We start from the raw sequence: 27,837 nt of genomic DNA on the forward strand, positions 1-27,837 counted from the left end.
CTACATGAATCTTCACGTAGGAAGCAGACTACGCTACTCGAGGACGACTCACGTCCAGGCCCAACTTCCACATGTCTCAACCATGCTTCCACATCCCGTACTCGTACGTTCATTACGTATATTCCAGTACAGAGGAGACATTTTACTTGTCCACGAGACTCAGAGGGACATAGACCCCGGTTCCCAGGTAGATGCGGTGTTTCTTGACTTCCTCAAGGCGTTCGATACAGTTCCCCACAGTCGTTTAATGAACAAAGTAAGAGCATACGGACTATCAGACCAATTGTGTGACTGGATTGAAGAGTTCCTAGACAACAGAACGCAGCATGTCATTCTCAATGGAGAGAAGTCTTCCGAAGTAAGAGTGATTTCAGGTGTGCCGCAGGGGAGTGTCGTAGGACCGTTGCTATTCACAATATACATAAATGACCTTGTGGATGACATCGGAAGACACTGAGGCTTTTTGCGGGTGATGCTGTGGTATATCGAGAGGTTGTAACAATGGAAAATTGTACTGAAATGCAGGAGGATCTGCAGCGAATTGACGCATGGTGCAGGAAATGGCAATTGAATCTCAATGTAGACAAGTGTAATGTGCTGCGAATACATAAAAAGAAAGATCCCTTATCATTTAGCTACAATATAGCAGGTCAGCAACTGGAAGCAGTTAATTACATAAATTATCTGGGAGTACGCATTAGGAGTGATTTAAAATGGAATGATCATATAGTGTTGATCGTCGGTAAAGCAGATGCAAGACTGAGATTCATTGGAAGAATCCTAAGGAAATGCAATCCGAAAACAAAGGAAGTAGGTTACAGTACACTTGTTCGCCCACTGCTTGAATACTGCTCAGCAGTGTGGGATCCGTGCCAGATAGGGTTGATAGAAGAGATAGAGAAGATCATACGGAGAGCAGCGCGCTTCGTTACAGGATCATTTAGTAATCGCGAAAGCGTTACGGAGATGACAGATAAACTCCAGTGGAAGACTCTGCAGGAGAAACGCTCAGTAGCTCGGTACGGGCTTTTGTTGAAGTTTCGAGAACATACTTTCACCGAGGAGTCAAGCAGTTTATGCTCCCTCCTATCTCGCGAAGAGACCATGAGGATAAAATCAGAGAGATTAGCCCACACAGATGCACACCGACAATCCTTCTTTCCACAAACAATACGAGACTGGACCCTCCGCCACACACCGTTAAGTGGCTTGCAGAGTATGGACGTAGCATCGGCGGATAAATACGATATTGCAGTGCGTGTGTTAATCTGATTAAGACCCAAACATGCATGTAAGTCCGAAAGGAACTTTCCATCATACTTCGGAATAACACAGCCACTACAATATCCTACTTCCAGGTACATGTCAACGGTAGACCTTAGAAAAGAAACAAAAAGAGCTTTCTTTATGTAGCATTTATTGGTTCTAGGCTACATCGTCCATACAGCAGCATTAAATATGGTACCGTAATACGGTTCTTATCTGTAAATACAGGCATAATAAAACTCAAAATACGAAGTTATTAAATTGAATTTTTTGTCAGAAAGGTTATGGGTAACAATGACTAACGCAACGTATCTACAGTAGCAACGCTTTAAAACCAAAGTTAGTGCTCAAAATGACCAGCTGACCCAAAGAAACACATTTGTGATCTGTCAGGTTTTCGCGGTGTCATTGATTACACTGTGCTTCCCGGTGCCACCCGACACACTGTACCTACTTTCAATGTCTTTCCACTCAGACCAGCTACTGGTTAGCTTTTCCGGGTTTTTACATTGCCCATCTTTCCATTTCTCCACACAATGGCACAGTTCTTCGCATGCCCTATTTGTTTCTTCAAGTCCAGGACAGCCCAACAGGTGCTGCAGCTCCTTGCAGATGTCTTCCTTTATTTGCTCAACGTGCTTTTGGCCACAATGAAAGAAGAAATGCCCCACAAAGTCGCGGTCGTCTTTAATTGCCTTCGAAACAGTCGCATCGACTTTGAGTTTGTACATGTCGCCGCCCAAGTCTAGCAGCTTGTTTGTCTCAACAATGTTTGAACATGGCGCAGCAACCTTGTTTGCGACTATCATCCTTGAGAAAGGACCTGCACTTCCCTTCAAAGGGACGTTAGTTAACAGCACCATTGAGTAGCAGCTGTAATCCTGTAGTTTATTTTTAAACTTTTTGAAAGACTTCGAATAATTGATGATGGCGAACGGGTGTTTCTTATAGGATATATCATTCGAATTGTCACTGCAATTGTCATCGGAATCGTCATTGACATTCTTCTTGAAATAGTTGGTGAGGTAGTCCAACATATGGTAGTTGACAGAGGTGCCAACAATGTAATCGTCATTGTCGTCAAAGTCGTTAGCATAATCATCAAAGTCATCGACAAAGTCATTGACATAGTTGTCATCACAGTCGTCAGCGAAATCATCACAATCATCGACACAGTCATTGACATAGTCATCAGGATAATCATCACAATCATCTACATAGTCATTGACATAGTTGTCATCACAGTCGTCAGCGAAATCATCACAATCATCGACACAGTCATTGACATAGTCATCAGGATAATCATCACAATCATCTACATAGTCATTGACATAGTTGTCATCACAGTCGTCAGCGAAATCATCACAATCATCGACACAGTCATTGACATAGTCATCAGGATAATCATCACAATCATCTACATAGTCATTGACATAGTTGTCATCACAGTCGTCAGCGAAATCATCACAATCATCGACACAGTCATTGACATAGTCATCAGGATAATCATCACAATCATCTACATAGTCATTGACATAGTTGTCATCACAGTCGTCAGCGAAATCATCACAATCATCGACACAGTCATTGACATAGTCATCAGGATAATCATCACAATCATCTACATAGTCATTGTTGTCATCACAGTCGTCAGCGAAATCATCACAATCATTGATACAGTCATTGACATAGTCATCAGGATAATCATCAGAATCATCTACATAGTCATTGACATAGTTGTCATCACAGTTGTCAGCGAAATCATCACAATCATCGACACAGTCATTGACATAGTCATCAGGATAATCATCACAATCATCTACATAGTCATTGACATAGTTGTCATCACAGTCGTCAGCGAAATCATCACAATCATCGACACAGTCATTGACACAGTCATCAGGATAATCATCAGAATCATCTACATAGTCATTAACATAGTTGTCATCACAGTCGTCAGCGAAATCATCACAATCATCGACACAGTCATTGACACAGTCATCATGATAATCATCACAATCATCTACATAGTCATTGACATAGTTGTCATCACAGTCGTCAGCGAAATCATCACAATCATCGACACAGTCATTGACATAGTCATCAGGATAATCATCACAATCATCTACATAGTCATTGACATAGTTGTCATCACAGTCGTCAGCGAAATCATCACAATCATCGACACAGTCATTGACATAGTCATCAGCATAGTCATCAAAGCCATCGACAAAGTCATTGAGATGGTTGTCATCACAGTCGTCAGGATAATCATCACAATCATCGGCGTAGTCATTGTTATCACAATCACCAGCATAATCATCACAGTCAGTAACACAGTCCAAGACATAATTTTTTTTCGACACAGTCATTGGTATAGACAGCATTGCCGTCGGCTTAGCCGTTGACATAGTAACCGCCGTAGTTTTTGGCAGTGTGATCGGGAAGTCATCAGTACACTCATCAGCATTAACAACTGATTTATCATTCGATTTATTTTTCTTCTTTGGAAACAGATGGGCTTCCCTGAGCACTTTGTACTTCTTAGATACCTTGTGTTTCAGCTGCACCAGCAAGATGTACTTGTCATCAAGACTGTTCCACGTAACAACGATATCATCAAATATGTCCCAAACACTGCGGTTGTCGGACGTCAGCTCGAAGTTAGGGAGCTGATTTGTGAGGCAGCGGAGGAAGACCAGCGCGATGACTCGCTCTTCGTAGCGGAAGCCGTGGCCTTTCCTTCGTTTCCTTCGTATTGCTCTTCCTGGGTCCCTCTAAAGGACAAAGAGAACGCGTGTGTAAATAAGCCTGCTAGTAAGCTACCAATCACTAGAAAATTTCAGTGCCACAGATGTTTGATCAGCCATGGCTGCAACTGATTACGGTGTCAGGTTTCAATACTGTAGTGTATCATTTATTTATTGAACACGATCTGATAGGGCATTAAGATCTTCTCTAACAACAGACCACACATGAAAATTTCTACAAAACACAGTTTCTCAAGCTTCTCAATATAACAAGGAGTAAACTTCGCTGTTACTTCTGCTTCAGCGGATATATAATTTTTTAAATACCGACTCATCTAAAGAATGTTTATTCTTAACTGTGGCTTACAATTACAGCAACACTGTGGCTCCAGGCACACGGAGTGCATAACAGAGATCTAAAAGCAATAGTAAAAGTGCTGTAGAAATGAAATCATCAATAAGCAGGGATCTGAGAAAAACTTTGTGGTAGTTGCACCGTGCTACTCACCAGATACAATCGATTTTTTCTTTGTTGATCAGTTAGATCCCATCACATGCAGAGAATTGGGGAGGAGTGGGAAAGGATGGCTGGATTTATCTACATTGTTTAATAGAGTGCTGGTCCAACCTTGGAACGCAATTCAGCAGCGATTCTGCGTGGTATAGGTTCGACACGTTCTTGATACGTGGTTGTGCGGTCACGTTCTCGCTTCCCACGCCCGGGTTCCCGGGTTCGATTCCCGGCGGGGTCAGGGATTTTCTCTGCCTCGTGATGGCTGGGTGTTGTGTGATGTCCTTAGGTTAGTTAGGTTTAAGTAGTTCTAAGTTCTAGGGGACTGATGACCTAAGATGATAAGTCCCAAAGTGCTCAGAGCCACTTGAACCATTTGAATCGTTCTTGATAGGCTTCTGGAGCTATGTGCAAGGACGTAGCCACAGGAGTAGGGGACGAAATGGGGGGGGGGGGGGGGTGGATACATGGGGTCCCCTATCAGCTAAATGAAATTACACACGACATGAAAGGTATAAGGGTTGATGAAAAGAGTTGCTGTTTCAGGCATTACTGCGGCGTATATGCAACCTAGAGCGACTCCGATGCAGGTATACAGGGTGTTACAAAAAGGTACCGCCAAACTTTCAGGAAACATTCTTCACACACAAAGAAAGAAAATATGTTATGTGGACATGTGTCCGGAAACGCTTACTTTCCATGTTAGAGCTCATTTTATTACTTCTCTTCAAATCACATTAATCATGGAATGGAAACACACAGCAACAGAACGTACCAGCGTGATTTCAAACACTTTGTTACAGGAAATGTTCTAAATGTCCTCAGTTAGCGAGGATACATGCATGCAGCCTCCGTCGCATGGAATCCCTGATGCGCTGATGCAGCCTTGGAGAATGGCGTATTGTATCACAGCCGTCCACAATACGAGCACGAAGGGTCTCTGCATTTGGTACCGGGGTTGAATAGACAAGAGCTTTCAAATGGCGCCATAAATGAAAGTCAAGAGGATTGAAGTCAGGAGAGCGTGGAGGACACGGAATTGGTCCGCCTCTACCAATCCATCGGTCACCGAATCTGTTGTTGAGAAGCGTACGAACGCTTCGACTGAAGTGTGCAGGAGCTCCATCGTGCACGAACCACATGTTGTGTCGTAATTGTAGAGGCACATGAACTAGCAGCACAGGTAGAGTATCCCGTATGAAATCATGGCGGTGAATCGAATAAGTACAGTACATACTGACGAAAGTAAAATGAGCTCTAAAATGGAAATTAAGCGTTTCCGTACACATGTCCACATAACATATTTTTTTAATTTGTGTGTGAGGAATGTTTCCTGAAAGTTTGGCCGTACCTTTTTGTAACACCCTGTATAAGCATTGATAGGAAGGTACGGGACACTCGTGTCTTTGCGATGTATGCACGGTAAATGCGGAAACGTGAACTATGGAGACGTTGTTACCAAACGCGTCCAGACAAGACCATCGTGCTGTTATTCTTTTCTTGGCTGCTTAGGACAAACACCGATATACATCCATCGAAGAATGACGAAATGTGTATGGGGCAGCACACCTGTACAAAACCTCCGTTGTGGAATAGTGTGACAAGAGGTGCTCGTGCCCCATGGTAACGCGCTTCCCCACATCACAAATGTCGTAACGCAGAACTTGCGCCTACTGAAGCGGCAGACACGTAACACCCGCCTGTAGTGCGATTATCACACCTGTACCCGTTAAAAAAGACGCTGAAGCGTCGACGATTCCCTCAGGACGAGGATGTGCAGCAGGCAGTTACGGACTTCTTCACGCAGCAGGACACACGGGTATCTTCAACACCGTCCGTCGGTGGAGTGGTTGCCCAAATGCCCACGGCGAAATCGCGTTCTTGGCATAGTAACTCTAGACTATACGCTCTTCGAACGGAAACTTTTTGCCGCCCTCTGTGTTCTGATTTTCAATCACAAGACGAAAAAGGGATTCGCACTATCGATAGTCAACAATGCTATCTGAAGATTTGATCTACCGATATATAAAAAGTGTGTATTGTGTATTGAACCGGGAACCTAGAAACGACCGAGAGCATTCGTACCGTTGTAGCCCTCAGTGGTTCACAACCCCACAACAGGCTACAGCAGTCCACCCACTCTACCGCCACCCCACACCGTACCCAGGGCTCTTGTGCGCTGCGGCCCCCAGGTACGGTCAGACAGTGTTTGTGCAGCAGTCGCCGACGTAGTGTAACTGAGGCGGAGTAAGAGGAACCAGCCTGCATTCGAGGAGGCAGATCGAAAAACGCCATACAAACCATCCACAGGCTGGCCGGCACACAGTAATCCACCGGGGACCGGCACGCCATCCCGCTCGGGAAGCAGCGCGTTAGACCGCGGGGCTAGCCGGGCGGGCTATATCGACACACTGTGGCTATGACATATATTAGAAAATTTAACTGTTTTGTTAGCAACGAACTTCGTTCGTTTCGCAATGGAGTGAAGTTATCATATCGCAAAATAAAGAAGTATTTAATTCCACATATGGGTATCTCTTATATGTCTGGTTGAACACATAGTATTTTTGTTAGTTTGATCATATTACGAAAGTACAGCGAAAAATCCTCCCCCCCCCCCCCCATGAACCATGGATCTTGCCGTTGGTGGGGAGGCTTGCGGGCCTCAGCGATACAGATGGCCGTACCGTAGGTGCAGCCTTTTCAGTCGTTGCAGGGGCAACAGTCTGGATGATTGACTGATCTGGCCTTGTAACATTAACCAAAACGGCCTTGCTGTTTTGGCACTGCGAACGGCTGAAAGCAAGGGGAAACTACAGCCGTAATTTTTCCCGAGGGCATGCAGCTTTACTGTATGGTTAAATGATGATGGAGCCTGTGGGGTAAAATATTCCGGAGGTAAAATAGTCCACCATTCGGACCTCCGGCCGGGGACTACTCAAAAGGATGTCGTTATCAGGAGAAAGAAAACTGGCGTTCTACGGATCGGAGCGTGGAATGTCAGATCCCTTAATCGGGCAGGTAGGTTAGAAAATTTAAAAAGGGAAATGGATAGGTTAAAGTTAGATATAGTGGGAATTAGTGAAGTTCGGTGGCAGGAGGAACAAGACTTCTGGTCAGGTGAATACAGGCTTATAAACACAAAATCAAATAGGAGTAATGCAGGAGTAGGTTTAATAATGAATAAAAACATAGGAGTGCGGGTAAGCTACTACAAACAGCATAGTAAACATATTATAGTGGCCAAGATAGACACGAAGCCCCTGCCTACTACAGTAGTACAAGTTCATATGCCAACTAGCTCTGCAGATGACGAAGAAATGGAAGAAATGTATGATCAAATAAAAGTGAAGGGAGATGAAAATTTAATAGTCATGGGTGACTGGAATTCGACAGTAGGAAAAGGGAGAGAAAGAAACATAGTAGGTGAATATGGATTGAGGCTAAGAAATGAAAGAGGAAGCCGTCTGGTAGAATTCTGCACAGAGCGTAACTTAATCATAACTAACACTTGGTTTAAGAATCATAAAAGAAGGTTGTATACATGGAAGAATCCTGGAGATACTGAAAAGTATCAGATAGATTATACAATGGTATGACAGAGATTTAGGAACCAGGTTTTAAATTGTAGGACATTTCCAGGGACAGATGTGGACTCTGACCACAATCTATTGGTTATGAACTGTAGATTAAAACTGAAGAAATTGTAAAAAGGTGGGAATTTAAGGAGATGGGACCTGGACAAACTGACTAAACCAGAGGTTGTACAGAGTTTCAGGGACAGCATAAGGTAACAACTGACAGGAATGGGGGAAAGAAATACAGTAGAAGACGAATGGGTAGCTCCGAGGGATATAGTAGTGAAGGCAGCAGAGGATCAAGTAGGTAAAAAGACGAGGGCTAGTAGAAATCCTTGGGTAAGAGAAGACATTTTGAATTTAATCGATGAAAGGAGAAAATATATAATGCAGTAAATGAAGCAGGCAAAAAGGAATACAAACGTCTCAAAAATGAGAACGACAGGAAGTGCAAAATGGCTAACCAGGCATGGCTAGAGGACAAATGCAAGGATGTCGAGGCTTATCTCACTAGGGGTAAGATAGATACAGCCTACAGGAAAATTAAAGGGACCTTTGGAGAAAAGAAAGCCACTTCCATGAATATCAAGAGCTCAGATGGAAACCCAGTTCTAAACAAAGAGGGGAAATCAGATAGGTGGAAGGAGTATATAGAGGATCTATACAAGGGCGGTGTACTTGAGGACAATATTATGGAAATGGAAGAGGTGTAGATGAAGACGAAATGGGAGCCACGAAACTGCGTGAAGAGTTTGACAGAGCACTAAAAGATCTGAGTCGAAACAAGGCCCCCGGAGTAGACAACATTCCATTAGAACTACTGACGGCCATGGGAGAGGCTGACAAAACTCTACCATCCGATGAGCAAGATGTACGAGACTGGCGAAATACCCTCAGACTTCAAGAAGAATATAATAATTCCAATCCCAAAGAAAGCAGGTGTTGACAGATGTGAAAATTACCGAAATATCAGTTTAATAAGCCACAGCTGCAAAATACTAACACGAATTATTTACAGACGAATGGAAAAACTGGTAGACGCCGACCTCGGGGGAGATCAGTTTGGATTCCGTAGAAATGTTGGAACACGTGAGGCAACACTGACCTTACGACTTATCTTAGAAGAAAGATTAAGAAAAGGCAAACCTACGTTTCTAGCATTTGTAGACTTAGAGAAAGCTTTTGACAATGTTGACTGGAATACTCTCTTTCAAATTCTAAAGGTGGCAGGGGTAAAATACAGGGAGCGAAAGACTATTTACAATTTGTACAGAAACCAGATGGCAGTCATAAGAGTCGAGGGGCATGAAAGGGAAGCAGTGGTTGGAAAAGGAGTGAGACAGGGTTGTAGCCTCTCCCCGATGTTATTCAATCTGTATATTGAGCAAGCAGTAAAGGAAACAAAAGAAAAATTTGGAGTAGGTATTAAAATTCATGGAGAAGAAGTAAAAACTTTGAGGTTCGCCGATGACATTGTAATTCTGTCAGAGACGGCAAAGGACTTGGAAGATCCGTTGAACGGAATTTACAGTGTCTTGAAAGGAGGATATAAGATGAACATCAACAAAAGCAAAACGAGGATAATGGAATGTAGTCAAATTAAATCGGGTGATGCTGAGGGAACTAGATTAGGAAATGAGACACTTAAAGTAGTAAAGGAGTTTTGCTATTTAGGAAGTAAAATAACTGATGATGGTCGAAGTAGAGAGGATATAAAATGTAGACTGGCAATGGCAAGGAAAGCGTTTCTGAAGAAGAGTAATTTGTTAACATCGAATATAGATTTATGTATCGTCGTTTCTGAAAGTATTTGTATGGAGTGTAGCCATGTATGAAAGTGAAACATGGACGATAACTAGTTTGGACAAGAAGAGAATAGAAGCTTTCGAAATGTGGTGCTACAGAAGAATACTGAAGATAAGGTGGATAGATCACGTAACTAATGAGGAGGTATTGAATAGGATTGGGGAGAAGAGAAGTTTGTGGCACAACTTGACTACAAGAAGGGATCGGTTGGTAGGACATGTTTTGAGGCATCAAGGGATCACAAATTTAGCATTGGAGGGCAGCGTGGAGGGTAAAAATCGTAGAGGGAGACCAAGAGATGAGTACACTAAGCAGATTCAGAAGGATGTAGGTTGCAGTAGGTACAGGGAGATGAAGCAGCTTGCACAGGATAGAGTAGCATGGAGAGCTGCATCAAACCGGTCTCTGGACTGAAGACAACAACAACAACAACATTTAGTTGGCAGTAGTGGCGCTTGCTGTACTGCAGTAGTTCGAGTAACGAAGATTTTTGGTGAGGTAAGTGATTTGTGAAACGTATAGGTTAATGTTAATCAGGGCCATTCTTTTGTAGGGATTATTGAAAGTCAGATTGCTTTGCGCTAAAAAAATATTGTGTGTCAGTTTAAGCACAGTTATGTATAATTTTTCAAAGGGGACGTTTCACGGCAAATAGCTCGCGTGAGGTTGAAGCGGTACTGAATAGCATATTTCATGACAGGTGGATTGGTCGTCGAAGCACCATACCATGGCCCTCACGTTCACCGGATCTGACGTCCCCGGATTTCTTTCTGTGGGGAAAGTTGAAGGACATTTGCTATCGCGATCCACCGACATCGCCTGACAGCATGCGTCAGCGCATTCTCAATGCTTGTGCGAACATTACGGAAGGCGAACTACTCGCTGTTGAGAGGAATGTCGTTACACGTCTTGCCAAATTCATTGAAGTTGATGGACATCATTTTGAGCATTTATTTGCATTAATGTAGTATTTACAGGCAATCACGCTGTAACAGCATGCGTTCTCAGAAATGATAAGTTCACAAAGGTACATGTATCACAGTGGAACAACCGAAATGAAATGTTCAAACGTACCTATGTTCTGTGTTTTACTTTAAAAAAACCTACCTGCTACCAACTGTTCGTCTAAAATTGTGAGCCATATGTTTGTGACTATTACAGTGTCATCTATCACAAAGCGAAAACAGTGGTCCAACTGTTGTTGTTGTGGTCTTCAGTCCTGAGACTGGTTTGATGCAGCTCTCCCAGTAGCCACTGCAACCCACGTCCTTCTGAATCTGCTTAGTGTAGTCATCTCTTGGTCTCCCTCTACGCTGCCCTCCAATACTAAATTGGTGATCCCTTGATGCCTCAGAACATGTCCTACCAACCGATCTCTTCTTCTGGTGAAGTTGTGCCACAAACTTCTCTTCTCCCCAATCCTATTCAATACTTCCTCATTAGTTATGTGATCTACCCATTGAATCTTCAGCATTCTTCTGTACTACACGAATATGAAATAAAAAATGGGGGTTCCTATTTTTAGAAAAAGAAACGCAGTTGATATCCGTTTGACTTATGGCAGAGCCATCTAGCGGGCCAACCATAGCGCCATCTGGTTTCGCCCTTCAATCTAGACGAGTTTCGTTCTTTGTAGTTTTTTCGTTTTGTGCTTGTTTCGTGAGCTATTTGGCCCGGTCACTATCAGTGGACTTCAGAATGAATGAATCTATTTAAGGTCCTGTTTAACAAACCTTTGACAAAATCCTGGCTATGTCCTTGGTATATGGCGTGATATGTGCACGAGCAGGTCAAGCAGTTTCCAACAATGAACAGGTCGGTGGTCCAAGGGCGCAGAGCTGGCTCCTCACAGCCTACCACATGTTTCTGTTGGGTTCAGATCAGACCAACTTCTTGGCCAAAGCAGAAACGCTGGTTCATTATCGTGTAACACGTTTCTAGCTTGTAACAAGGCATGAAGCGATACAGGTGGTCCACAATAATGGCACGGAGTTCAGAATTGTCACCGTGCCTTCGATTACTGCCAAAGATCCCATGGAAGCTGAGGTCAATGTCCACTATAGCATAATGCTGTCCCAAACAGAATGCGTCCAAGGTGTCAAGGAGCCTTCCGCCTGAATAACGGCGTGTCCAGACACGACTATTTGAACTGATGTGTCAAGAAACATGATTTATCTGACCATGCGACAACTTTCCATTGATCCACGATTCAGTCGCGATGATCCCTTGCCCATTGCAACCATAAATCTATGGCTTCTTTCGGTCAATGTCAGAAAACTTGCCTTCCTTTGCAATTTACGCTGAATGGTGTGCTCTGAAATACTTGCACTTCCACCGCCATTGCATTCTGCCGTCAGATCAGCCATTTGGTCCTCGCTTATCCTACTTTACAGAGTGGGCAACTTTCTGACGTCCACATTCTGAGTTGAGGTGTGGGTCGCCTATAGCTGGATCACAACCCTTCAATTCAACTGTCTTTCATTACAGCGGCACACGAAGAACAGGCCAGCTCCGCCGTTTCAGAGATCCCGTTGCAGATCCCCAGACCATAATAATCTACCTTTTGTCAAAATCGCATGTCTATAAATACCGCCATCTGCGTCCCCTGTTGTCAGTAGGATCGTTAAGAATTTGACCCTTATCTTCTTATATATGTTCCTCACCGCATCACGTGCACACATCATCACCAGTCAGCACTGGGTCTAGCACTGGACTATGTTCATAATGTTTTGTTTCATTGCTTTAGATATACATCTCGTTTTTTAGCAGTAAGAAAGTTAATTCAATCAAATACACTCCTGGAAATTGAAATAAGAACACCGTGAATTCATTGTCCCAGGAAGGGGAAACTTTATTGACACATTCCTGGGGTCAGATACATCACATGATCACACTGACAGAATCACAGGCACATAGACACAGACAACAGAGCATGCTCAATGTCGGCACTAGTACAGTGTATATCCACCTTTCGCAGCAATGCAGGCTGCTATTCTCCCATGGAGACGATCGTAGAGATGCTGGATGTAGTCCTGTGGAACGGCTTGCCATGCCATTTCCACCTGGCGCCTCAGTTGGACCAGCGTTCGTGCTGGACGTGCAGACCGCATGAGACGACGCTTCATCCAGTCCCAAACATGCTCAATGGGGGACAGATCCGGAGATCTTGCTGCCCAGGGTAGTTGACTTACACCTTCTAGAGCACGTTGGGTGGCACGGGATACATGCGGACGTGCACTGTTCTGTTGGAACAGCAAGTTCCCTTGCCGGTCTTGGAATGGTAGAACGATGGGTTCGATGACGGTTTGGATGTACCATGCACTATTCAGTGTCCCCTCGACGATCACCAGAGGTGTACGGCCAGTGTAGGAGATCGCTCCCCACACCATGATGCCGGGTGTTGGCCGTGTGTGCCTCGGTCGTGTGCAGTCCTGATTGTGGCGCTCACCTGCACGGCGCCAAACACGCATACGACCATCATTGGCACCAAGGCAGAAGCGACTCTCATCGCTGAAGACGACACGTCTCCATTCGTCCCTCCATTCACGCCTGTCACGACACCACTGGAGGCGGGCTGCACGATGTTGGGGCGTGAGCGGAAGGCGGCCTAACGGTGTGCGGGACCGTAGCCCAGCTTCATGGAGACGGTTGCGAATGGTCCTCGCCGATACGCCAGGAGCAACAGTGTCCCTAATTTGCTGGGAAGTGGCGGTGCGGTCCCCTACGGCACTGTGTAGGATCCTACGGTCTTGGCGTGCATCCGTGCGTCGCTGCGGTCCGGTCCCAGGTCGACGGGCACGTGCACCTTCCGCCGACCACTGGCGACAACATCGATGTACTGTGGAGACCTCACGCCCCACGTGTTGAGCAATTCGGCGGTACGTCCACCCGGCCTCCCGCATGCCCACTATACGCCCTCGCTCAAAGTCCGTCAACTGCACATACGGTTCACGTCCACGCTGTCGCGGCATGCTACCAGTGTTAAAGACTGCGATGGGGCTCCGTATGCCACGGCAAACTGGCTAACACTGACGGCGGCGGTGCACAAATGCTGCGCAGCTAGCGCCATTCGACAGCCAACACCGCGGTTCCTGGTGTGTCCGCTGTGCCGTGCATGTGATCATTGCTTGTACAGCCCTCTCGCAGTGTCCGGAGCAAGTATGGTGGGTCTGACACACCGGTGTCAATGTGTTCTTTTTTCCATTTCCAGGAGTGTATATTGCAATTGATGATTTGCTAAAAACTGAGATGGCGATGATGCTCCTGGTGCTAACATGAAGAAAATGATGACGAAGATTACGATGATGATAGTGATGCATCCAGGAAGTCCTTCCGGTGACATCACAGTACGTGATATTTAAGTTGGAAGAAGTAATAATGAATGGATGAGTGACAATAAGACTATGGAGACAAAAGTGTAAAATGTATTGGTGTGTGTGGAGATTTGTTGGGCTCAGAGAAGGGTGTGTAAATGGAACTTGGAGCACTAAGGATTGAAAGTGGGTCAAGAAGCTGGGAGGGGTATTGATGTCTTGATGTAAGGAAGCACATAGGGACTTGGACTGTAGCTGAGAGAACGGGTAGATATCAGGATGCATTTCTGGATGGGAGAGAGGGAAACTGCTTGGGGTAAGATATAGACAGTGTGGAGGGATGGCGCGATGTGTGTTTGGATAGGTGTGGCAGTAGCCCAGGATTGGAGAGGATTGGGTAGATTACAGCCAGTTCTGTTTTAGATTCACCATGCTGTAGGCAAACTTGCAATTACCAAATTGTTGCTCTTTAACCATTGACTAAAAAATTTACAATTATAATATAAAATACTTGAAAAGGTGAAGTGCGTGATATTTATGATATGATGATGACAATGTGATCTAAAACTATTTTATAATAAGATTGATATGGTAGGATGTCCTGATAACTGTGGATGGTAGCTGGGAGGTAGTAAATTTTGAATGGATGTTATATTGTAAAGGATTCAGGATATCTATAGGGGAAGGAACTTGTAACTAAAATGTGGATGTCAGGAGTGAGCTGCCAGTTGGGAAACAAAAAAATGGATTGGTGTCTTCCGTTGGTATAGACAGGGTAGATTATGTTTAAAAGGAATAGTAATTTTACAGGGATGCATGATCTAGGAATGGAAAATGATTGAAATTACGTTGGGAAATAACATGGAGAGCTTGTAAATGAAGGGAAGGTGCGATGTATTGATAGAGACAAGGTTCTCAAGGATGGATCACACAATAACGTATGGCAGGCGTAGAATAAGCCTAGGTGTGTAAGATGGTGTGTGAAGCTCATGAGCTGGTACTAGATACGTCTAGAAGGAGGATGTTTGAAATGGAAAGTGAGACGCAGAGCAAGTAATTCCGAGATTTGGAGGCAGCGATGAAACTTGGGAGAAGCCAAAGTAAGGACGGAGGTGGCGATTGTTTTATATTTATGGCTGAAAGGCTGTAATGACTCAAGCTCGATGTGTCAGTACCTTCAGAAATGCCTCTGCTTTCTCTCAGCAGTCCCATGCACACAAAGGCGAAAGCCGCATGGCTTCTGGGCAATGCACTCTATCAGAGAGCAGCAAATCCGCAGAGGGCGAAGAGTGAGTCCCTAATGCCTCCAGACAGGGGTTTCTGGCTACATCTACATTTATACTTCGGTAGCCACCCAACGGTGTGTGGCGGAGGGCACTTTACGTGCCACTGTCATTAACTCCCTTTCCTGTTCCAGTCGCGTATGGTTCGTGGGAAGAACGACTGCTGAAAAACCTCTGTGCGCGCTCGAATCTCTGTAATTATACATTCGTGATCTCCTCGGGAGGTATAAGTAGAGGGAAGCAATACATTCGATACCTCATCCAGAAACGCACCCTCTCGAAACCTGGCGAGCAAGCTACACCGCGATGCGAGCGCCTCTCATGCAGAGTCTGCCACTTGAGTTTGCTAAACATGTCCGTAACGCTATCACGCTTACCAAATAACCCTGTGACGAAACGCGCCACTCTTCTTTGGATCTTCTCTATCTCCTCCGTCAACCCGATCTGATACGGATCCCACACTGATGAGCAATACTCGAGTATAGGTCGAACGAGTGTTTTGTAAGCCACCTCCTTTGTTGATGATTTTCTAAGGACTCTCCCAATGAATCTCAACCTGGTACCCGCCTTACCAACAATTAATTTTGTATTATCATTCCACTTCAAATCGTTCCGCACGCATACTCCGAGATATTTTACAGAAGTAACTGCTACCAGTGTTTGTTCCGCTATCGTACAATAAAGGATCCTTTTTTCTGTGTATTCGCAATACATTACATTCGCGTATGTTAAGGGTCAGTTGCCACTTCCTGCACCAAGTGCCTATCCGCTCCAGATCTTCCTGCATTTCGCTGCAGTTTTCTAATGCTGCATCATCCGCGAAAAGCCGCATGGAAGATCCGACACTATCTACTAGGTCATTTATATATATTGTGAAAAGAAATGGTCCCATAACACTCCCCTGTGGCACGCCAGAGGTTACTTTAACGTCTGTAGACGTCTCTCCATTGATAACAACATGCTGTGTTCTGTTTGCTAAAAACTCTTCAGTCCAGCCACACAGCTGGTCTGATATTCCACAGGCAATAACTTTGTTTATTAGGCGACCGTGTGGAACTGTATCGAACGCCTTTCGGAAGACAAGGAAAATGGCATCTATCTGGGAGCCTGCATCTAATATTTTCTGGGTCTCATGAACAAATAAAGCGAATTGGGTCTCACACGAGGAGACAATCGCGACGGAAAAAGCAGCAGGCCGTGATGTCTAGAGGTGACAGTCCCATTGTGCGACTCACCCTGTGCAGCCGCTCATAACTCAACTGGGGGACTGTTATTACTGAGAACCCTTGGTGAAAAGCATGGGTTGGAAGCACAGTCAACAACTATGACTACTGGAAACTAAAACTGTTCAACAGATTGGGAACCAAAGATCGTCTGAGAATAGTGACATGGCATTTAAAAATTGTGACAAGTTAAATAAAAGAAAATGGCTACAGCTTTAATAACAGACACTGAAAAAATTAAAGGGCTCAATATATTTAAAGAAATACTCAGTGATTTATAGTCGAGTACCACAGGAATGAAGAGCTTCACCAGGAGTAGCAACTCTTATGAACAAAAAAAGGAAAATGAAGATATACTCATACCATTGTTGGAAATGACCTATCTACGACTAGTGCAGATTTGGGAGTAAGACAAGCATGTACTTAGCCTTTGATTACTTTTAAAATCTACACACATCAAAAAAGTTTTGCATGACCTCGGTTCTGAGTGTTCCGGAACCTGTACAGAAAACTGGAATAGAGATCAACATAAACATCATTTGCGCCCTTTTTACTGCTCATGAAAACCACACATTGCATGTTTGCCACCATACAGCGAGACCTTCAGAGGTGGTGGTCCGGATTGCTGTACGCACCGGTACCTCTAATACCCAGTAGCACGTCTTCTTGCATTGATGCATGCCTGTATTCGTTGTGGCATACTGTACACAAGTTCGTCAAGGCACTGCTGGTCCAGATTGTCCCACTCCTCAATGGCGCTTCGGCGTAGATCCCTCAGAGTGGTTGGTGGGTCACGTCGTTAGTAAGCAGCTCTTTTCAACCTATCTCAGGCGTGTTCGAGAGGGTTAATGTCTGGAGAACATGGTGGCCACTCTAGTCGAGCGATGTCGTTATCCTGAAGGAAGTCATTCACAAGATGTGCATGATGGGGCCGCGAATTCTACATCTACATCTACATCCTTACTCCGCAAGCCACCTGACAGTGTGTGGCGGAGGGTACCCTGAGTACCTCTATCGGTTCTCCCTTCTATTCCAGTCTCGTATTGTACGTGGAAAGAAGGACTGTCGGTATGCTTCTGTGTGGGCTCTAATCTCTCTGATTTTATCCTCATGGTCTCTTCGCGAGATATACGTAGGAGGGAGCAATATACTGCTTGACTCTTCGGTGAAGGTATGTTCTCGAAACTTCAACAAAAGCCCGTACCGAGCTACTGAGCGTCTCTCCTGCAGAGTCTTCCACTGGAGTTTATCTATCATCTCCGTAACGCTTTCGCAATTACTAAATGATCCTGTAACGAAGCGCGCTGCTCTCCGTTGGATCTTCTCTATCTCTTCTATCAACCCTACCTGGTGCGGATCCCACACTGCTGAGCAGTATTCAAGCATTGGGCGAACAAGCGTACTGTAACCTACTTCCTTTGTTGTCGGATTGCATTTCCTTAGGATTCTTCCAATGAATCTCAGTCTGGCATCTGCTTTACCGACGATCAACTTTATATGATCATTCCATTTTAAATCACTCCTAATGCGTACTCCCAGATAATTTATGGAATTAACTGCTTCCAGTTGCTGACCTGCTATTTTGTAGCTAAATGATAAGGGACCTATCTTTCTATGTATTCGCATCACATTACACTTGTCTACATTGAGATTCAATTGCCATTCCGTGCACCATGCGTCAATTCGCTGCAGATCCTCCTGCATTTCAGTACAATTTTCCATTGTTGCAACCTCTCGATACACCACAGCATCATCTGCAAAAAGCCTCAGTGAACTTTCGATGTCATCCACCAGGTCAATTGTCGTCCATGAAGCGAATGCCTCGCCAATATGCTGCTGACATGCTTGTTCTGTCGGTTGGAAGATGGCGCCTTCCATGACCACCAGCGGCGTACGTCAGCCCCACATAATGCCACCCAAAACAGCAGGGAAGGTGGAGTACCTTCCTGCACTCGCTGGACAGTGTGTCTAAGGCGTTCAGTCTGACCGGGATGCCTCCAAACACGTCTCCGACGATTGTCTGGTTCAAGGTGGGAGAACGTGATGCCAATCCTGAGCTGTCAATTCGGCATGTTGTTGGACCCATCTGTGCCACGCTGCATGGTGTCGTGGTTGCAAAGATGGACCTCGGCATGGAGGTCGGGAGTGAAGTTGCGCATCACGTAGCATATTGCGCACAGTTTGAGTCGTAATACGACGTCTTGTGGCTGCACGAAAAGCATTATTCAACATGATGGCGTTGCTGTCAGGGTTCCTCCGAGCCATAATCTGTAGGTAACGGTCATCCACTGCAGTAGTAGCCCTTGGGCTGCCTGAGCGAGGCATGTCATCGACAGTTCCTGTCTCTCTGTATCTCCTCCATGTCCGAACAACATCGCTTTGGTTCACTCCGAGAAACCCGGACACTTCCCTTGTTGAGAGCCCTTCGTGTCATAAAGGAACAATGCGGGCGCGATCGAACAGCGGTATTGACCGTCTAGGCATGCTTTAACATCAAGCAACATGAGCCGTGTACCTCCATCCTGGTGGAATGACTAGAGCTGATCGGCTGTCGGACCCCCTCCGTCTAATGGGCGCTCCTCATGCATGGTTGTTTACAGCCAAAGGGACTATCCAGAGTCAACGTCTATCTTCAGGAGTTCTGGGAACTGGGGTGATGGAAAACATTTTTTGATGTGTGGATGTTGACGACATGCTTTGGCAGTGGATAAGTAAATCATGTTTTTATACCTATGATTTCAACAACGGATTCTTCTATGACATATCTGTTTGCTGATACTCGATTTGTGACTGCTGATACAGAAAGCATAGGAAACACAGCTACCTATTTTGTGTTGTATTTTTCTTTTCCTAGCATACATTACAGCGTAAGCGAGCGAAAGACAGTACAAACATCTAAACAAAATGGCGAAGCAGGACAGGCTAGATGATAATGTAACGATCAGAAGCATTTATCGCTAGGGAAAAGATAGATAGCGTTTACAGCAAAATTAAAGAGATCTTTGGAGAAAAGAGAACCACCTGCATGAATACCAAGAGCTTAGATAGAGAACCAGTCCTAAGCAAAGAGGGAAAGCTGAAAGGCGGAAGGAGTATAGCAGGTGAATTAGACAGCTAACCTGTTCCAATAACTGATGGTATTCAATTAACCTTAACCCGTCTTCATCCGAAAGACAAGTAACAAACTTCAGATTAGCAAACAATCAGTCAGTAAAGCGATCTAATGTCTCCAAAAAACGTTCAGATGTGTGTGAATTCCTAAGGGATCAAACTGATGAGGTCATTGCTCCCTAGACATACACACTACTTAAACTAACTTATGCTAACGCACGTATGCCCGAAGGAGGACTCGAACCTCCGGCGGGAGGGGCCGCGCAATCCGTGACATGACGCCTCAAACCACGCGGCCACTCCACACGGCCAACGTCTCCACATGAAATACCTCAGCAACGACCTGTACAGCTGCAAAGACCGTGTCATAAGCAATGAAGACAACAGAATAACAAAATTATTGATGAATTATTTTCGAGTGAGAATCAGATCTGCGGAAGACCGAGGGAAAGACGGAAAGATGATTGATTTCAACCTAGACAGCCGGACGGGCAAGTTCCTGGTACACGCAGAAAGGCGAAGAAGCAGAAGCAGATGGTCGTGGGATGTTATTCCCATGTTTAGCTACTTAGTAGTTTCTCCATTGTGGGCTTTCTTTTGGAGAATTTGTACGGTTCGTGGCTTGTGGAAAATAATTTGATGCTAAATCAGTTTTTACAGTTTCTAACTCACAATTCAACAAGAACCGATATTTTGATCAGACAGAAAGGGCGTATTATAAGCGAGACCAAACAGTTCAAGTTCCTAGGCGTTCGGATAGATAGTAAGCTGTTGTGGAAAGCCATGTCCAGCATCTTGTTCAGAAAGTAAATGCTGCTTTATTTATCATTAGAACAGTGTCTGAAATAAGTGACAGTTCAACACGAAAAGTAGTATACATTGCTTATTTTCATACGCTTATATCATGTTGTTGTTGTTGTTGTTGTCTTCAGTCCTTCTTGTCCAAACTATTTATCGTCCATGTTTCACTTCCATACATGGCTACACTCCATACAAACACTTTCAGAAAAGACTTCCTGACACTTAAATCTATACTCGATGTTAACAAATTTCTCTTCTTCAGAAACGCTTTCCTTGCCATTGCCAGTCTACATTTTATATCCTCTCTACTTCGACCATCATCAGTTATTTTGTTCCCCAAATAGCAAAACTCCTTTACTACTTTAAGTGTCTCATTTCCTAATCTAATTCCCTCAGCATCACCCAATTTAATTTGACTACATTCCATTATCCTCGTTTTGCTTTTGTTGATGTTCATCTTATATCCTCCTTTCAAGACACTGTAAATTCCGTTCAACGGATCTTCCAAGTCCTTTGCCGTCTCTGACAGAACTACACTGTCATCGGCGAACCTCAAAGTTTTTACTTCTTCTCCATGAATTTTAATGTTGTTGTTGTCTTCAGTCCTGAGACTGGTTTGATGCAGCTCTCCATGCTACTCTATCCTGTGCAAGCTGCTTCATCTCCCAGTACCTACTGCAACCTACATCCTTCTGAATCTGCTTAGTGTACTCATCTCTCGGTCTCCCTCTACGATTTTTACCCTCCACGCTGCCCTCCAATGCTAAATTTGTGATCCCTTGATGCCTCAAAACATGTCCTACCAACCGATCCCTTCTTCTAGTCAAGTTGTGCCACAAACTTCTCTTCTCCCCAATCCTATTCAATACCTCCTCATTAGTTACGTGATCTATCCACCTTATCTTCAGTATTCTTCTGTAGCACCACATTTCGAAAGCTTCTATTCTCTTCTTGTCCAAACTAGTTATCGTCCATGTTTCACTTCCATACATGGCTACACTCCAAACAAATACTTTCAGAAACGACTTCCTGATACATAACTCTATATTCGATGTTAACAAATTTCTCTTCTTCAGAAACGCTTTCCTTGCCATTGCCAGTCTACATTTTATATCCTCTCTACTTCGACCATCATCAGTTATTTTACTTCCTAAATAGCAAAACTCCGTTACTACTTTAAGTGTCTCATTTCCTAATCTAATTCCCTCAGCATCACCCGATTTAATTTGACTACATTCCATTATCCTCGTTTTGCTTTTGTTAATGTTCATCTTATATCCTCCTTTCAAGACACTGTCCATTCCGTTCAACTGCTCTTCCAAGTCCTTTGCCGTCTCTGACAGAATTACAATGTCATCGGCGAACCTCAAAGTTTTTACTTCGTCTCCATGAATTTTAATACCTACTCCAAATTTTTCTTTTGTTTCCTTTACTGCTTGCTCAATATACAGATTGAATAACATCGGGGAGAGGCTACAACCCTGTCTCACTCCCTTCCCAACCACTGCTTCCCTTTCATGCCCCTCGACTCTTATTACTGCCATCTGGTTTCTGTACAAATTATAAATAGCCTTTCGCTCCCTGTATTTTACCCCTGCCACCTTTAGAATTTGAAAAAGAGTATTCCAGTCAACATTGTCAAAAGCTTTCTCTAAGTCTACAAATGCTAGAAACGTAGGTTTGCCTTTTCTTAATCTTTCTTCTAAGATAAGTCGTAAGGTCAGTATTGCCTCACGTGTTCCAACATTTCGACGGAATCCAAACTGATCCTCCCCGAGGTCTGCATCTACCAGTTTTTCCATTCGTCTGTAAAGAATTCGCGTTAGTATTTTGCAGCCGTGGCTTATTAAACTGATAGTTCGGTAATTTTCACATCTGTCAGCACCTGCTTTCTTTGGGATTGGAATTATTATATTCTTCTTGAAGTCTGAGGGTATTTCGCCTGTCTCATACATCTTGCTCACCAGCTGGTAGAGTTTTGTCATGACTGGCTCTCCCAAGGCCGTCAGTAGTTCTAATGGAATGTTGTCTACTCCGGGGGCCTTGTTTCGACTCAGGTCTTTCAGTGCTCTGTCAAACTCTTCACGCAGTATCGTATCTCCCATTTCGTCTTCATCTACATCCTCTTCTATTTCCATAATATTGTCCTCAAGTACATCGCCCTTGTATAAACCTTCTATATACTCCTTCCACCTTTCTACCTTCCCTTCTTTGCTTAGAACTGGGCTGCCATCTGAGCTCTTGATATTCATACACGTGGTTCTCTTCTCTCCAAAGGTCTCTTTAATTTTCCTGTAGGCAGTATCTATCTTACCCCTAGTGAGATAAGCTTCTACATCCTTACATTTGTCCTCTAGCCATCCCTGTTTAGCTATTTTGCACTTCCTGCCGATCTCATTTTTGAGACGTCTGTATTCCTTTTTGCCTGCTTCATTTACTGCATTTTTATATTTTCTCCTTTCATCAATTAAATTCAATATTTCTTCTGTTACCCAAGGATTTCTAGCAGCCCTCGTCTTTGTACCTACTTTATCCTCTGCTGCCTTCACTACTACATCCCTCAGAGCTACCCATTCTTCTTCTACTGTATTTCTTTCCCCTATTCCTGTCAATTGTTCCCTTATGCTCTCTCTGAAACTCTGTACAACCTCTGGTTCTTTCAGTTTATCCAGGTCCCATCTCCTTAATTTCCCACATTTTTGCAGTTTCTTCAGTTTTAATCTACAGGTCATAAGCAATAGATTGTGGTCAGAGTCCACATCTGCCCCTGGAAATGTCTTACAGCTTAAAACCTGGTTCCTAAATCTCTGTCTTACCATTATATAATCTATCTGATACCTTTTAGTATCTCCAGGGTTCTTCCACGTATACAACCTTCTTTCATGATTCTTAAACCAAGTGTTAGCTATGATTAAGTTGTGCTCTGTGCAAAATTCTACTAGGCGGCTTCCTCTTTCATTTCTTAGCCCCAATCCATATTCACCTACTATATTTCCTTCTCTCCCTTTTCCTACACTCGAATTCCAGTCACCCATTACTATTAAATTTTCGTCTCCCTTTACTATCTGAATAATTTCTTTTATTTCATCGTACTTTTCTTCAATTTCTTCATCATCTGCAGAGCTAGTTGGCATATAAACTTGTACTACTGTAGTAGGTGTGGGCTTCGTATCTATCTTGGCCACAATAATGCGTTCACTATGCTGTCTGTAGTAGCTTACCCGCATTCCTATTTTCCTATTCATTATTAAACCTACTCCTGCATTACCCCTATTTGAGTTTGTGTTTATAACCCTGTAGTCACCTGACCAGAAGTCTTGTTCCTCCTGCCACCGAACTTCACTAATTCCCACTATATCTAACTTTAACCTATCCATTTCCCTTTTTAAATTTTCTAACCTACCTGCCCGATTAAGGGATCTGACATTCCACGCTCCGATCCGTAGAACGCCAGTTTTCTTTCTCCTGATAACGACATCCTCCTGAGTAGTCCCCGCCCGGAGATCCGAATGGGGGACTATTTTACCTCCGGAATATTTTACCCAAGAGGATGCCATCATCATTTAATCATACAGTAAAGCTGCATGTCCTCGGGAAAAATTACGGCTGTAGTTTCCCCTTGCTTTCAGCCGTTCGCAGTACCAGCACAGCAAGGCCGTTTTGGTTAATGTTGCAAGGCCAGATCAGTCAATCATCCAGACTGTTGCCCCTGTAACTACTGAAAAGGCTGCTGCCCCTCTTCAGGAACCACACGTTTGTCTGGCCTCTCAACAGATGCCCCTCCGTTATGGTTGCACCTACGGTACGGCCATCTGTATCGCTGAGGCACGCAAGCCTCCCCACCAACGGCAAGGTCCATGGTTCATGGGGGGAGGATGAATTTTAATACCTACTCCAAATTTTTCTTTTGTTTCCTTTACTGCTTGCTCAATATACAGATTGAATAACATCGGGGAGAGGCTAAAACCCTGTCTCACTCCTTTTCCAACCACTGCTTCCCTTTCATGCCCCTCGACTCTTATGACTGCCATCTGGTTTCTGTACAAATTGTAACTAGTCTTTCGCTCCCTGTATTTTACCCCTGCCACCCTTAGAATTTGAAAGAGAGTATTCCAGTCAACATTGTCAAAAGCTTTCTCTAAGTCTACAAATGCTAGAAACGTAGGTTTGCCTTTTCTTAATCTTTCTTCTAAGATAAGTCGTAAGGTCAGTGTTGCCTCACGTGTTCCAACATTTCTACGGAATCCAAACTGATCTCCCCCGAGGTCGGCTTCTACCAGTTTTTCCATTCGTCTGTAAATAATTCGTGTTAGTATTTTGCAGCTGTGGCTTATTAAACTGATAGTTCGGTAATTTTCACATCTGTCAACACCTGCTTTCTTTGGGATTGGAATTATTACATTCTTCTTGAAGTCTGAGGGTATTTCGCCTGTCTCGTACATCTTGCTCATCAGATGGTAGAGTTTTGTCAGCCTCTCCCATGGCCGTCAGTAGTTCTAATGGAATGTTGTCTACTCCGGGGGCCTTGTTTCGACTCAGATCTTTTAGTGCTCTGTCAAACTCTTCACGCAGTTTCGTGGCTCCCATTTCGTCTTCATCTATATCCTCTTCCATTTCCATAATATTGTCCTCAAGTACATCGCCCTTGTATAGATCCTCTATATACTCCTTCCACCTATCTGATTTCCCCTCTTTGTTTAGAACTGGGTTTCCATCTGAGCTCTTGATATTCATGCAAGTGAGTGGTTCTCAAGGGCTGAGGTGTGAAAGGGAATTTGTACTGAGGAGGGAGGAGTGCTGCAGTTGTGCAAAACCAGTGTGTCAGGGTGGCGCAGTGGTTAGCGCATCCTCCTAGTGAGAGGGAGAATTGGGTTCGAACCCCGTCCTTCGTACAAACTTTCATTTGTCGCTTCAGTTTGCATGTATACGTGATAGATCTTTGAGGGTTGAAAACGTCTCTGGAAGCGTGTAGTTCGAACTGAGTTTTCTGGTAATTTAACAGTTGAGGCTTTTGAATTAATATTTGGAGCAGTTCTTCTCTAGGCTGCTGTCTGCAGCCAATTCTTGCCCGCTAGCTGATTTTGGAGAAATGAAAGTGAGGCATCTGCGGTAGCGCAATCGATATTCTGAGCAGGTTGCTACTTACTTAATTTTCCACCCAGTTTTGATTAATTGGTTGTAATTTGAGTGCGCAATTGATTATAGTTTGAGGCCTCCTTTTGTCTCGTTAACTTTGAATTCACGAGCTGCCCACATGAGGACAACTTGTATTTTTCTCATACAGTCTCCCACATAATTTCGTACCTCCCCACAGTGTTAGCGTCGTTTTGTATTTTCATTTGAAATTTTTGAGAATTTTGCTCTCTGTTACTTTTATGTGAATTATGTCAATTATAATATTATATTATGTCAATAATTATATTTATCTATTCTTAATAATAATTCCAAGATCCCTTACTGTCGTACAAGCTTTCCCTGGTTAGGTTACCCACAAATAACGAACTTAACCTGTTGTATTCCTAAGCTGCTGTTCTCAACTATGGCGATGTTTTGATTATGAACAGTGGCCAGATTAAACGATCAGTTTTAAAAATTTGGATGATGGATCGTTCATTATACTCGCCTTTCTTATATTATTATAAATTCATTTGTTGCCCAGAGGGACATGGGCCTTGCCGCAGTCTTAACGCCGGTTCCCGTCGGATCACCGAAGTTAAGTGCTGTCGGGCTGGGCTAGCACTTGGATGGGTCACCGTCTGGCTTTGCCGAGCGCTGTTGGCAAGCAGGGTGCACTCAGCCCTTGTGAGGCAAACTGAGGAGCTCCTTGATTCAGAAGTAGCTGATCCGGTCTCGTTAACTGACATACGGCCGGGAGAGCGGTGTGCTGACCACATGCCACTCCATATCCGTATCTAGTGATGCCTGTGGGCTGAGGACGACACGGCGGCCGATCGGTACCGTTGGACCTTGATGGCCTGTTAGGAGGTGTCTTTTTTTCTTTATTATCCATGGAGAAAGTCTCTTCACCCTAAACGGTTGACTGTGCAGTCTGCAGTGTCCAGTCACGGAATAACCGGTGCGATGTTCCTTGACGGCAAGATGAGTATCGAACGTTACGTGAAGCTTTCGGAAGATTATTTCATCTACATTATCCAAAGTGACCCTGATTTCGACAAGGTGTGGTTCATGCGAGACCGGTCTCGACCCCATCGAAGCAGGAGAGTGTTTGATGTGCTGGAGGAACACTTCGGAAATGACATTCTGACTCTGGGGTAACCGCCATATTTTCCGGATCTGAACACATGCAATCCCTATATTACAGACAATGTGTACAGCAGTAACCCCAAAAGCATTGATGGGCTCAAATAAGCCATTCAGGAGGACACCGACATCATCGATATCCCGGCGCTTCAGCGGGTGATGCAGAATTTCGCTATTCGTCTGCGCCACAACATCGATCGACGATGATGGCAAGCACATCGAACATGTCATAACCTAAATCCGTATATGTGTAGTGACGTCTACATGTTCGATAACGAATTAACGTTTGTTTTCATATAGTTCAATAATTCTATGTGAGTGGCTCGAGGACTTCTTAAGTATCAGAAACCAGTATGACATTCTCCATTGCCAGTGCCTTATCGTCAGGAGTGCCCCAAGGAAAGTTCAGAATAGCAACAGGAAGATAATATTTTTTGAGATAGTGAAAAACATCGAATATTAGTTACTGTTATTTAGTCTAACCTGAAGGCTAATGTCTGGAGTGTAGCCTCACATGGAATCAAAACGTGTATGACAACAGTACGGACAAGAAAAGAATAGCAACTTTTCAAATTTGTTGTTACAGAAGAATGTTGATGATTAAGTCCATAGACCAGGTAACTCACGAAGGTATATGGCATCGATTTGGGGAGAAAAGAGTTGCATGTTACAATTAGAAGAAAAAGTGGGGTAGCTTGGTAAGGAAATGTTATTTTGGTATTGTAGTAAAGTGCGGAGAGAAAAAATTGTAGAGTGACAGCAAGGATTGAATGTAACGAGCTGGTTCAAATACAAGTCGGTTGCTGATTTCCAAATTAATGTTACTATGAAGTAATATAGTATACGTATCTCCAGAAAAAGTTAGCCAACGCGACAATACTTACTTATTATCAGATGGTGAAATTGTTGCAGGCGCATTCGCTAAGCAAGGCAT

General features: G+C 44.0%; 1 protein-coding gene across 1 annotated transcript; it reads right to left on the reverse strand.

Annotated features, from left to right (window-relative positions):
- Positions 1–1,655: 1,655 nt before the first annotated feature.
- LOC126291521 (protein PFC0760c-like) lies at positions 1,656–27,837 on the reverse strand. Its single transcript, XM_049985024.1, has 2 exons — positions 27,788–27,837; positions 1,656–4,041 (listed from the first exon to the last, which is right to left on the reverse strand). The coding sequence occupies exons 1-2, from the start codon at positions 27,835–27,837 to the stop codon at positions 1,656–1,658; spliced, it is 2,436 nt and encodes an 811-aa protein (XP_049840981.1).

This window comes from Schistocerca gregaria, chromosome 9 (assembly GCF_023897955.1).
Source record: "Schistocerca gregaria isolate iqSchGreg1 chromosome 9, iqSchGreg1.2, whole genome shotgun sequence".
Taxonomy (NCBI): Eukaryota; Metazoa; Arthropoda; class Insecta; order Orthoptera; family Acrididae; genus Schistocerca; species Schistocerca gregaria.